The sequence below is a fragment of the Chaetodon auriga genome, chromosome 12, assembly GCF_051107435.1.
Source record: "Chaetodon auriga isolate fChaAug3 chromosome 12, fChaAug3.hap1, whole genome shotgun sequence".
NCBI lineage: Eukaryota > Metazoa > Chordata > Actinopteri > Chaetodontiformes > Chaetodontidae > Chaetodon > Chaetodon auriga.
Genome location: NC_135085.1, coordinates 4,003,010 through 4,016,169, shown reverse-complemented (window position 1 = coordinate 4,016,169; position 13,160 = coordinate 4,003,010). Strand labels below are relative to the sequence as shown.

Here is a 13,160-nt window from a genome sequence, read left to right as displayed (position 1 = left end):
CCCACTTTAATGACCTGATGAGTGCACCTTTAATCAGTTGACTGGTATGTGGTGGACTGTTGGATAGTCAGGGCCATAGAGCATATCGAGGGGTTGTCTTCTCCAAACTCAGGCTAAATATGGGACAGGTCTCGTCAGCCTGTTTGGACATATTGAGTGTTGAAACGCAGACTTCAAAAGAAGCATCTGCGGCTTTATCTGAGTTTTTAGTCGTGTTGATGGTGCTTGATAGTCTGGAAAGAGAAGTGGAAAAGAAAAGGGGTCTGTGATAGGAGGAGCAGGTAGTAAAATGATAGGGAATATAGATGGTCAGCTGTAGACAGACACACAGAGGTCAGTGCAGACAGACTGAAGAAAATGTCCATAGAAGGAAGTTGAGAATGACTGTTAAGACAGATGAGTGGGATTAAGAGAGAGAAGAGCAGAGAATCTGACATTTCTAAAGGCTTTACTGTCATAATCCCCATACAAACTCTAATTAAACCTCTTTCTAGGACCAAAGAGAAATGTGGAGAATGAGGAAAAAATCTGAACACTGACAGATTGTGAAAGAGAGAAGAAACGGGTAAAAAGGCCAGAAGAATGTGGAAAAACCTGGACTGAGTGCCGATGGCATCGGCTACCACCTGACTGGCATTAGAGGGTCACGTACTTACATCAACTCAGTCTTCATCCAAAGCGACACACATGCGTAGATCACATGCCTGGGTCTCCTCTGAGTTCCCATAGCTGTCCCCTGTCCTGTGAGCCTAGCCTCAATAACACATCCACGCACCATTTCCATCTCACTGTCGCTGTCTGCTGCAGTTAGTGATGTCCTGCATTTCCCAGAATGCCCTTCAGCAGCTGTAGTTCTACTGTACATGTTGCTTCAGAGCTTTAAGTAGATTTTTACCAGTGACAGATATTAAAAAAAGAGTATGATGACTTCTAGGACCACACTTACAAACCTAAGAGTTTCAGTCATCATGACAAAGACAATTGTCTCTGGTGAGCATTAGGCTTAAGTTTAATTCCAGCAAGGCGGAGTTCAGAGTGACAGTAGCTTGAATTGAGCCGGTCCATCGGCACAGCAGGGGTGTCGCTGCAGGAGCTCCAGAAAAACGACTCATGTTAGCCTGCCAATAACTTTTTTACAGCGCCGTGTTATCGAGCAAGGCGCTGTGTGGGCCAATCAAATGCATGCAAGCGCACAATCTTAGTAGATTAATGTGAATGCTGTTCTACTGAGTATCTTGCAGTCGTCTTGATGAAAGATAAAGTAGTTGCTGCTCAGCTGTGATAACTTTCCAGAGTTGTAAAATCCTGTGTGTGACTATTACAAGCAATTGTGGGGTCTTCTAGCGCCCCATAAGCCTTTGAACTCTTCAATCTGTTGCTCCGACGGGAATTCCTGCATCATATTTCATTGTCTTGCTGGGTTGGTTGCGCTAAGAAAGGCATCCTCTGCATTTGCCTTTCAGGAGCAGTGTGAAGCCACAGCGGCCAGAGGTCTGTGTCACAAGTGCTCCTAATAGCTAACATGCATGTGTTTGGTGTGGGGGAAGCAGGAGCACCCTGGAGTGCACACAGAAAGGAGCACGACGTAAAGCAACATGGCTGACCACTGAAACAGCCAATCGAAACACAATCAGAAACAATAAGCACAGAAATATTTCTGTGTTCCACTGAATGTGTGTGCGTCTGTCAAAGAGTGATTTCTTTTTTATTTCCATCAAACAATTGTCTGTGTAAACACAGAATAAGATGAAAAATGAGTCCATCCACAGAAAATTGATCAGTTAATGTTGGTAACTGTTTCTCAGACATTCAAGAAAGAATCCCAACCACTGCATCCAGCTTCTCAAACAAGATGATCGGCTGCTTCTCTCTTCTCTTACACAAATGTCTTTGGCTTTGTTGATCAGACAAAACAAGCAATTTCTGATATTTTATAAAAATAATTGAAATTATCATTGGCAGACTAATTGATGATCAAAATAATCGTTAGTTTCCAAAACTCAGAACTCAAGGTCATACAGTGTGATGGGTTTAGACTTGATTTTATCTGTGGATAGAATTTCTGTTTTTGGAGCACTTAGCTGAAACAATTTGCATATTAATTGAGGTAAACGAATTATCTTCAAATTATTAAACTCCTCAAAGGCACAGTCAGTCATCCAAATTGAAAGAAAGCAGTAGCTTAGCTTCAAATCCAAAGCACAGGTTTAGAGTCTGCAGTCTGAAGTCTGTTCTCATTTCCAGGTCTTTAATACACAAACAGCCAACAGCACCGAAAATTAAGCTGTTCATGTCACAGTTTCAGCCATCTTTGCATAAACATGAGATTAATACCAGTCTATACTCCTTGTATTTTTCACCTATGAAAATAATGTAGCGTTCACTCTCCACATACTTTAAAGAACTGTTCAGTCAGATGGTAATACTGAGTGACGCCCCTGGTTTAGAATTACTTTGCGTCATTTGTGCGTCACAAAACGTGACGTCACTGTCCTGCAACAAACATCTCCAAAACCCTGTTTTTAGGATTTTGGGGGCCCTCTTTGCTTCTTGCTGTAACACCCTGATAGGCGTGACATTTTAAAAACACAGCTTCCTTCATATCTTCACTGCAACACCTTCACGAGGCGCTTTGTACATGAGCCGTGTGAGCTGCCGCTAACACACAAAAAAACCTTGAGATCTGAGGTTTCTGCAGGACACAAATGCAAACATAATCCAGTTATGACTCATATAATCCTACTGACAGTTTGGTGTCAAGATATAAAGTGTTTGTCTCCTCGTGGGTGGGGGTTAGGGAAAAGAGAGAAGGAGAGGAATGCATAAAAGAGATTAGGCAAAGGAGAAGGGGTGAGGGAGAAGAGTGGGCAGAGAGAGGCATGGTCGGGGGTAATATCATAATGTGAATAAATGGACAAAGAGAAGAGAGGAACAAGAGAAAAAGACAGGGAAAAATGACAGGGAATGACAGAGACATTAGAGACGATTGAGTAAACAAAGAATAATGGTATAGACACCTCACACACAGACATGGTCTGTCCCACAGATTTGTGGTCAGCTCCTGTGGTCTAACAGTCTGCCCCCGGTGACCGACCACAAGGAGTGTGTCTGGATCAAGGTAGAGGCTGGTGAGAGGAGAGAAGATACCCTCGACTGAGGAACATGACCAGCAAGAGGCCAAGATCCATCTGTGTGTGTGTGTAGAAGGGGAAAAGGACAGAAGTAGGGTAATCTGTAAGGATAAGCAGAGCTGCCCTCCTTCCTCTCGAGCTGTATGTGTTTTGTTTTGGAAACTTGCACCTTAGCACATGCTGAGCCAGCCTGCTGGCTCTGCGCGTATTCTTTGGGCCTCAGGAGAAGTGTGGGAAAGCGTCAAGTTTTGCATTTGTCACCCAAATGAGTCTCTCTGTGTATTTGCGTGTGTGCTGGTCGTAGCATGACGTTAGGTTGGCGAACAAAGCGCTCTCACGATACATGATCGTCATATGAAGAGACCGTGTTCTGTCAGGCTTTGTATAACACACAGCCAAGTACATCCAGTCATTTTTCATTACCTGTAGCAGCAAAACAAGCTTTGATGCTTAAAGGTCATTGAGACTCCAGCTGCAGGTACATCCAAAGAACTGGTCCCCATAGAAGACGGAGAGCTTTGCTACAACCTCTGTTCCAAAAAGGTTGGGACACTGTGTAAAATGGAAATAAAAACAGAAGCAGTCTCGATCAGCAGTCTGTCGGCTCCAGCCGGCTCACATCTCTTGAATTTCTCACTTGTGATTGCATGTTTTACAATAACATTGTTGTTGTAAGAGAAATGTGACAAAAATTGTACCAATGTAGATGTATACCAAATACTGGAGTTAGCAGTCATCCACTAATTTTGGAGACAAAGTCAACACTTCTCTTTCTGCCCCAGTCCAGTTCAGCTGTGAAAGTGTGTAGAGTTATTGATCCTGTTTTTACTCACTCCAAACCCTCAAGCCTACACTCTGTTACTTAGGTTGCAGGCAGCAACGATGGCTGTGGTGTCATTTATTAATAACAAGGGCACAGTTCCTGTCTCTACCAAGGGCAATAAGGACACCGATATTTTAACCCCTAATATTACTGCTGCATGTTTGTCTGCTAATGTATGCTCATTGCCAAAGACTCTCACTCTTTTTGAGCAGAAAAACGCTTTCTATGTCTGCAACATCAAAATGATTCTCTCAAGAAGAAAGCATCTTTGGACTGAGCACAAACGCTTCCACAGAGCATGTCAACCAGACAGCTGCCAAGAGTTTGTTTTTGTCGTTTGGCCAACTGATGTAATTAACAGTAATTAGCTACGGCTGAGTAAACTTGCCAGTGACACTCGTGTAGTGAAATCAACAGTGGCATAAAACCTTCATCTTTCAAATTACAGCTTCGTAAGACCTTGTCAACAATCTAAGTCATATCAAACCACAATTTTGATACAAAAGTATTAACTTATAGGCTCCTGGTTCAGTCTGTGTGTGTGACTTCAGTCTGCGTCTGTCTATTTCAGTGACAAGGACATTAAAAGCGGTGATGTTCACATGGAAACAATGGAATATTAATAGTTTGGTTTATACAATGATTGGCCGTTTATGTAATTCCCTGTCTGACTGGTTATCTGTTTCCCACACAGCATGTTGGGAAGCGTGGAGCGAACATGGGTCCCTTGTGGAGAAGTGGTATTAGAAAGAAACATGAGTCCTGACTTGGGATTTAGCTTCTGCTCTACACATGTGCATATTTGCATTTGTGTGAAAAGAAGCTGTTTTTCTTAGTTGTGAAGGAAAATATTGCGAGGGCAGAGGCGCTGATGGGAATGTTATCTGAAATAAACGAGGCCCTGAGCAGTAGACTTGACATATTTAAAAACTCCTCTCCTCTCTTCTACCTGCTGAGCGCTGAATCTCTCAGGTTACAGCTCCAAACGCTTTAGTATTGATCCTGAGTCCTTTCCTCTGGTCATAGCTCTGTTTTTATAGCCAGTCAATGAAAACACAATGATTTGTTATTACTACACAGCCTTGTGGCACATTGTATATGTGTATCTGCAGGATTCTCTTTGTGTCTGGGTGTCTGGTCCCTGTACATCAGGAGTATCTGACACAGCACTGCCATCTACTCTGATGCTCTACATGTAAATGTAGAATGGCAGGCACTCTTCAGGATGAGAGTCATCTTACTGCCTTCTGGTTGATTTCTTTGCACATCTTTGCTGTGTCTTTGCTCTGTGTTGTGCTGTCTGTGGTTTGTGTTGTTGTTGTTTACGTCGTTGTAGTGGCAGCACTGGTGAAGCAGAGAGCATAGGCTGGCTCTGTGGGCTATAGCATGACCTTGGCTTGCTCTGCTGTTTACTGCAGAAGCCTGCTCCGCTGCTCTTTGCCTAGTTTGCAGGCAGGCTGGCACACAGTGAGACCATTGTGGTCTTGTGCTCTGGTGGCATTCTGAAACACTGACTGACTGACCGCTCTAACTCTTGAGTGAGAGCAGATGAAAGAGGGCGACTGTCCTACTAGTACTAACTGAGACTGAATAACTGTTGTCTGCTCGCCCTCTCTACAGCAGAGACAAGCTGCAGCATACACTGCAGATTTACTAACAGAGAGCATGAAGGAGTCTGACGAGCTGCATCATCAGCACTCCATTATTAAAGGATGGAGGTAAAGCGAGAAAGGAAAAATGGTAGAAATGCATCAGTGCAGCAACACATAGGCAACATTGTTGTCAGAAAAATTGGCAACAAGAATGAAATGTGCAGCTCTGGCATAATGTGTTTGCTCAGACTGTCCTTTAAAGGTCAGCTTGTTATGAAGTATGTATTTGTATTAGAAAATTAGGTGCAGTGTTCTAAGTACAGTCGTCCAACTATAGCTTCCATGAGGCAAGTGACCTTTGTATCTCAGACTACCTCCACACTAAGGCAGGAAAATCTGAAGATGCTGCTGAAGTTCTCTGTCCTCACGCCAGAGCATGATAAAAAACACAGCTGAATCTCTTCCTCTTCCATTTTTAGTGAGGCAGATGGCAAAATTGTGTGTCACAGCCATCATCTGACAAGGAGCTGGACAAACACAGCGCCTTCAGACAGTGATCAGCTGAACCTCTTCAACTGTGTTTGTGTGTGCATCGTACCTTTTAGGATTGGGTGATATGGAAAGTCCTCTATCACAGCAGATGTCATTTCACATGTAGTATCAGTATGTGACATTTTAGATTTCCTTGAAATCAATTGAGAAAGTGTGGATAGAATAACCAGGCAGAAATGTCTGTTTCCAGCCAGTCAGGTCAGCACTTGACACATCAAGCTGCTTCATGACACTGAAGCAAACATCATAAAAGCTCAGGCCTGCTTTGTCAATTGCAACAATCCAGTTAAACCTGAGGTGTTAAATGCAGAGCTGAAACCTCTGACAAATCGATATGATCTCATGGTGTATCAGTCGTGTCACCAAAGCATCTTGCATCTATATTGTGGCTACATTTAACAGATATTTCATTTTTCATGTTGTTTATTTCCAGCCATGAATTTCACACTGTCAGACATGGCCTTTTGATAATGGTTGGCTACCAGTTTAGCGTTTTGGATGGGAGGGTGCTGTACTGTTCATTTAAAGAGCAGGTTGTTTGACTGGTTAACCCAGGTTCAGACTCGTCTGTGTCCACTGTCCTCCACCCTGTTTAACTGTCCATGAATGAGACGCTTCCCATTTCTTCCTTTCATGTTCGCCCTTGCACTGGTGTCCCAGTACAAGCCTTTCCTCTGAGAAGTGACTCTTCAGCCTTGTGTAGGCTTGGGATTGTCCCAACAGCCCTGAGGTTGGAATGATAATTGTTGACTTTATTGTGGGATTCAACACTGTAATCATTTGTTTAATATAAACAATGTTACTGAGTGATTTATTGTGACCAAGCACAGAAATTGTGATTTGAATACAGTTTGGAATGAATCTTTGATGGCGCTAATATTTATACAACGGGAAACTTTTCATATTCTAATTCCTCCCTTTCAAGACTGTTTGCCTCAGACTGAAATTGCTGCCACTGCTGTAGTAACATTTCCTGTTATTACTTAACAAATCCAGAGAATGACAACAAAAGACAGCTCATTGTTATGACAAAACATGTACTCAGTAGGATCTATAAGGCTATGTAGATGCATATAGATGTATGGAGGCATTTGACATTCTGTAATGAGCCTCACACTAATGGGCCACTAATTGTCACTCACCTTTTTAACCTCGCACGTTTTTAGAAGATTGAACATTTCAGTTGATTGAACATTTCATAATTTCTCTTTTGTGTCTGCAGGCTTTCAAAGAGATGCTGTATGCTGCTCAGGACCAGGCCCCATCTATTGAAGGTATTACACACACACACACACACACACACACACACACACACACACACACACACAGAGAGTAAGGTTTGCTCCATTATTGGGTGGCTGATGGCCACATAGCATAAGGAGCTGCTGTTGTGGTTGGAAACAGGAAGTTGCAAAGGACAAGGAAATAAGCATGTGTGCGTTCTTTTAATGTTCTCTCTTAAAGGACCATACCAGTGATTTTGCACAGTCAGCTCAGTAAATCTGTGTGCTAACAACGTGCATTGTGTACGCCCATTTCTCAACTCTTGGAATTGGCACTGTAATTTTAAATGCAACTTTCCTGCCTTCCAGGAGCTTTAGTGCAAAATCAAACTGAACTTGCAGAGCCATGAAAGTTGCTCAACATGGGTAATGCATCATAATGAAGCACATGTCCACACTGGTTTTGCTTAAACAGGTTTAATTTTAGAGTATTAAAAGTATTAGAATCTTGGAGTGATCTGTAGATTTCCTGGTGGTGCATTCATGTGCTGAAGTAAAGCTCTGACAATGGAGTTTTGCCATCCAGCTGCCACATACAATTGCATTAATAAGCTGTATTGTTGTGTGGTGACTCATCAGGGAATACTAATAATTATCAGACGTGAAAGTCGTAAGAATTTTGATCATCAGTTTGATGATCGGTGAATTTTAAGATGGGTTTACCAACCTGCACATTTTAAATGTGAATCTTAAAATGATTCAGGAAATGTTACAAAGCTGTGGCTGCATGTGTTGGAGCGGGCACGCTCAGCCTTTTGTCCACTTCTTGACAATAATGAATGCAGTAATTTCAAAATGCTGTTAAATGGGATGTAAGAATCAGCAGGGCAGGTGCCCTTAGTACAGTATGTCTCTGAAGACGTCTCCCTTATGACGTGAATACCTTAGCAAGACTCATCAGTGTATACCCTTTGATTCAAATTATTATAAAAATTTGTGCCAAACACACATTAAAATACACATTACCATTAGAGCTGCAGCGATCTAGTAATCGAATAAGAAATACTTTTGCTTTAATAAAGAGCAATTGTGAATGTACAAAGAGAAATAAACAACTGATTTGTTTCCTTTTTAGAAAAATCTGCATTTTTATTTCCTAGATCTGCATATTTGTTTGTCACAACTGAACCCATTCAGTGGGCTTCAGGGCCAGACACCACTCTGGATTTGAAAGAAACCACTTTCCCAAATGCAAAAACAAATCAATAAGAAGTAATAGAATTACTTAAAAAAAGGTACACGTACAAACCAAAACTGAGGTCTTTCAGAACTGTAAGTTTCAAGTAGCTATGCATAACATAGCTCATGAATAACAGAACTCTTTACTGTCTTCTTAGAAGCTTTGTGGCATTTTGAGGAAGCAAAAACAAATGAACAGGAATACTTGTTTGCTTATATTTGCTTATATGCTTTTTATAAAGTCAATATGTAATGAACATTTTTTCATTACATATTTTTTGTAATCCCGATTAGTGTAGAGTTCTGGTCCAGAAAGTGGACAATGGGCCTGGCAGAGAAAATGTCTGTCCTTTTTGCTGTCAAGATCGGCATGTGCAATTCTTTACCTCCAGCTCCTCAATTACTTTTTATGTTGGGCTACCTCATCCTGCATTATTGCTTAATTATGTGTCTTTGTAAAAATACACTAACAACAGCCACAGTATGACCAAAGTCTAAGGCATCAAAGAGTCTTAAAATGTCTTCAAACCAGTTATCAGAGGCCTTATTTTTCATCATGTAATGACAGGCCTCTTTGTGCCCCTGCACTGCCCGTCTTAAGCAACACAAAACAGCGTAACTAGCACAGAATGTCTTTTCCTGGTATCTTTCCTTTCATCTTATTTTGACAAAATTGAGTTTCACCACTTAAAGGACTCATTTTCAGTCAGACATACAGTATGATGTAACAGAACATAAACATCAGAACAAATCACAGAACAGTGTCATGTTTTTGCTAAAGCATCGGAACAGACACAAGTCAGCCCGGCGAACATGCCAAGTCCCACAATGCACTGTGATTGGCTTCACTTGGTGATCTGCAGGCTGCCTGGTGATATGATGGCAGGTGTTGTGCTGTGTCTGTTATTGGTTTTAGTTTTCAAGACAGGGTCATCATCAGACCCCCTCCCCTCCCTGGTCAGCAGCTACTGTCCCGTAAATCACACTATGTTTTGAAGCCATAGTTTGATGACTACTTTAGTTTGAATATTTACTTGCTTCCATGGCAGCGCACAGAATCAGACTGTTAGAAAATGAATTAAATGTCCTGATTTTGTGCCATTTGTACAGCAGTACCCATCAGGTGTTGCATAGCACCGGGACAGCAGAACATACAACATTCCCAATACTCTCTCTGTGAAAGGCCTCATTGATGATGTGTCATGACTGTTAAGAATGTGATTGATCAAGAATGAATTAACTGACAGCGGGGAATGTTGTTTTGCATCCCCATCACATCAGATCCATCTGTTTATGTTTCCATGTGTTTATGGTTGTTTTCAGTGGCCGCGCCTGTTCTGAATGTTCGTACAGTTAGAGGCTGCGTTAGTTATTGTGATCACTGTGACGCAGCTTGGTGTTAACAGTTCTGTATGTGACCAAACAGCTCAGTTAGAGGTGTTGGTTACTTTGATGACATGTGTCTCCTGCTGCTCTTCATCTAACCCATTCACTCTGACTGCATCTTGTGAAATTGATTCACAGTTTTATGGTCAAGGATTCAGTCAAGTTGTCATCAGGTTTAAAGCCTCTACTTGAAGAATTAGAATTTTTTTTTTTCACTTTGGCAGCCACCACTGTGGCAGACCATGATGGACGCCCTATGACCAGTTGGAAAAAGGCTTCCTGGGCTTGTTTTAATGGCACCTTATGTCTTAAGTCATTAATCAAATGATCAGTGCTGGTAGATTTTAGTGATGGTTCTTCTCAATATTCACATTCATAATATAAGGGACATTTCTCTATTCTAAGTCAGATATTATTTCTTTAGTAAGTGTTGATTGAAGTGTGATGGAGGTCATGAATTCTGGGGTATAGGTTACATTTAACTCTTGACACTCACACACAGAATCACTTAACTTTCCTGACCTGTCAGGATTATGTAACTATCTCCATTTTTTCTTTCCACTGAGTGACTGTCACTTAATTGCCAAACATAAGTTGTATTGACTAACTGTCTTACAGGATAGCTGCTGTGTTCAGGAAGGTGTTTATTTGCTAGCCGTTTTTCTCAAATGATGATTACATTGTTCATGTAAACAGCATTCAACATAATATTTATTAAGCTCTATTCATAGTGTCCCAGTGACGTTCTATGGTATTTTTGCAATCTGCACACACATTGCTGTCATTAAATTATACATCACAGAAAAGACTTCACAGTAAATTACAATCATTTGTTCCTCAAACCTGTGTTTTGTGACCAGCTAACCTGTTCTCTCTTGGCTTAGGATGCTTACAACATGCTGAAGTAGAATCCTAAAAATCCTGTAAAAAGTTAAACGGAGGTTGCATTTAGTATTGGAAGTAAACTCCAGAAGACTTTCTTGTCAGAAAGTTTGCAAGTGCTGGAAAGCTCATTTCCAACGGAAGGACGGTGCTGAGATGCATCACCTGGACCCTGAAATAGACAGTCTGACATTCCTGACGTTTTTAGCCATGCTAACTATTGGATGGATTGCCATGAAATGTATGCATAGAAATCCTGGTCCCCAAAGGGTGACTCCTCCAGACTTTGGTGATTCCCTTACCTTTCCTCTAGTGCCAATGTTAAGTTGACATTTGGGCTTTTGATTAAAATGGCTCAACAGCTGTTAAACTGATTGCCATTACATTCAGTAAAGACATTAATGTCCCCCTTCAGGATGAATTGAGAAAAAAGTTTGATTATCCCCTGACTTTGTTTTATGACCTGCAGCACTAATAACATTCTCATCTGCCACAGCTTTACTTTGTGTTTGTTGCTAATAAGTAAATGGTTGAATGTTAACTCACTTAAATAAGATGGCGAACACGGTAGCATTGTCGGTGTGCTGCTGTGCTAACATTAGCATTTAGCTCAAAGTACCACTGTGCCTTGGTATCCCCTTGGTATGAGTTATTGACTGACTCATTTGCAGTCTGACCTGTGTCCAACATTATCCCTATATATGGTTCTGTGTTACACTGCATGCACAAGTCTGCAGTCATGTGTTACCTGCTGGGATGGTGTGATTCACAGGTTGTTCCATCCTCATCATCTGACTAATGAATAAACCCACCCGACTGTTTGTGCTCACACTGACTGTCATTGTGTTGAATTTTTTCCCCTTCAGTTTATTTTAAGATTTTGTCTCTGACTTGACTCAGAGGTACAGCTGACAACAGTAACATCTCAAAAAAGATTAATGGTATGCACAGTCGTCTGTAAGTGTACTCGAATACCACCTCTCTCCAAGAAATGAGATTTTCTTTCACAAAATGATTGACAGTGGTGTAACTGCTTTAGTCAATTACCAGTTGTACGGTCTCATTCCAAAATTCTGAAACTAGTTCTGCACTTTGAAGACGCTTGCTGCTTAAGCTGTCTAATAACAAAGTGTTGCACAAATCTGCAAAAAGCACACCTTCATCAATTTTTTTCACAAACAATATACAAAATCTCAAATTTACATCAGCTCTGACATCATAAACAGTATAAATGTACATAAACAAACAGACTGATTTGGGGGACAGAGGGATTTTAGATAAGAGGACAGAGTTTAGAGATATTAGGCATTATAGCTTCACGTGGAAACGCAGACTTGTCCTATCAGTTTCCACCTGTCCCTCCACCTTGTACCATGGCCCCCTTAATGATCGGTCTGTCTTTTTCTTTTGCTCACCGTCTTTCCATCACAGTCTGTCTCTCCATGTTTGTCTACCTTCCCCATGTGACTGACTATCAGCGGCTCTGTTCGACAGAATTATGTAACTTTGGTTTTTAGCAGCAGTATCAGTCAGTGCTTGCAAAACAATGGAATGCAGAGTGACCACAAAATCCATTGAAATGTCCTGCGGTCGTAGTGGGAACATTTTTGAGGTGAGAGAGAACATTTTTTGACAAAAGTTGAGCTAAACATCAGTTAATATCAACAGTGTTTTGACATCCATTGCACTCACTCTTAGTCTCATTTACTGGGCTTTGGAGTTGTGATATCTATCACTGACTGGCATACAGTTTGGCAGGAACAAGTCAGAGAAAATTTACAACTGTGTAACGTCACATTTAAAGTATACACAGGATTTTTAGTTTAGATTACTGTTAAACTGAGTAACTGTTAAATGACACCAAAATGGTTCATATTTCCCTGCAGATGGTTTGCTGTGCTGTTATGCTACGCTAACACTTCATCTTGAGCTATGCTGATGTGTAATATAAAATAGAATGACAGGATATCCATTTGTTTTCCCCTTTGGATTTTACTGACAGATGTTTGTTTGTGAAGGTACAGAGAAGGGCTGTTCCTCAGGACTAATTTCCCTGATGTTTAAATGGAAATTCAAACTTGGATATGAGCTTGCCAGCTCTGAACACTACAAGTGAACCCCTCAAAAACATTTAGTGTTGGTGATTTAAGCAGCCCTTTAACGTACAACGGCCAGAAACCACCAAACACCAGAGCCATTGTGTAAGTGGACATTAAACAGAATGGAGCTAGCTATGCTAAAGCATATGCTGTTAGCTGCTACACCAGCATCTTAAAAGCAAAATGAACCCTCAAGCGATTTGTCTGTTGCATTTCTAGCAGTTCCTGCCTTA

General features: G+C 41.2%; 1 protein-coding gene across 1 annotated transcript in view; it reads left to right on the top strand.

Moving 5' to 3' along the window:
• The window catches only part of LOC143329021 (xenotropic and polytropic retrovirus receptor 1 homolog), a 40,980-nt gene that overhangs the window by 8,022 nt on the left and 19,798 nt on the right, over positions 1 to 13,160 (top strand). Inside the window, exon 2 of the mRNA XM_076744632.1 lies at positions 7,321 to 7,372. Within this exon, the coding sequence (XP_076600747.1) occupies positions 7,321 to 7,372 (52 nt within the window). The remainder of the gene's footprint in view (positions 1 to 7,320; positions 7,373 to 13,160) is intronic.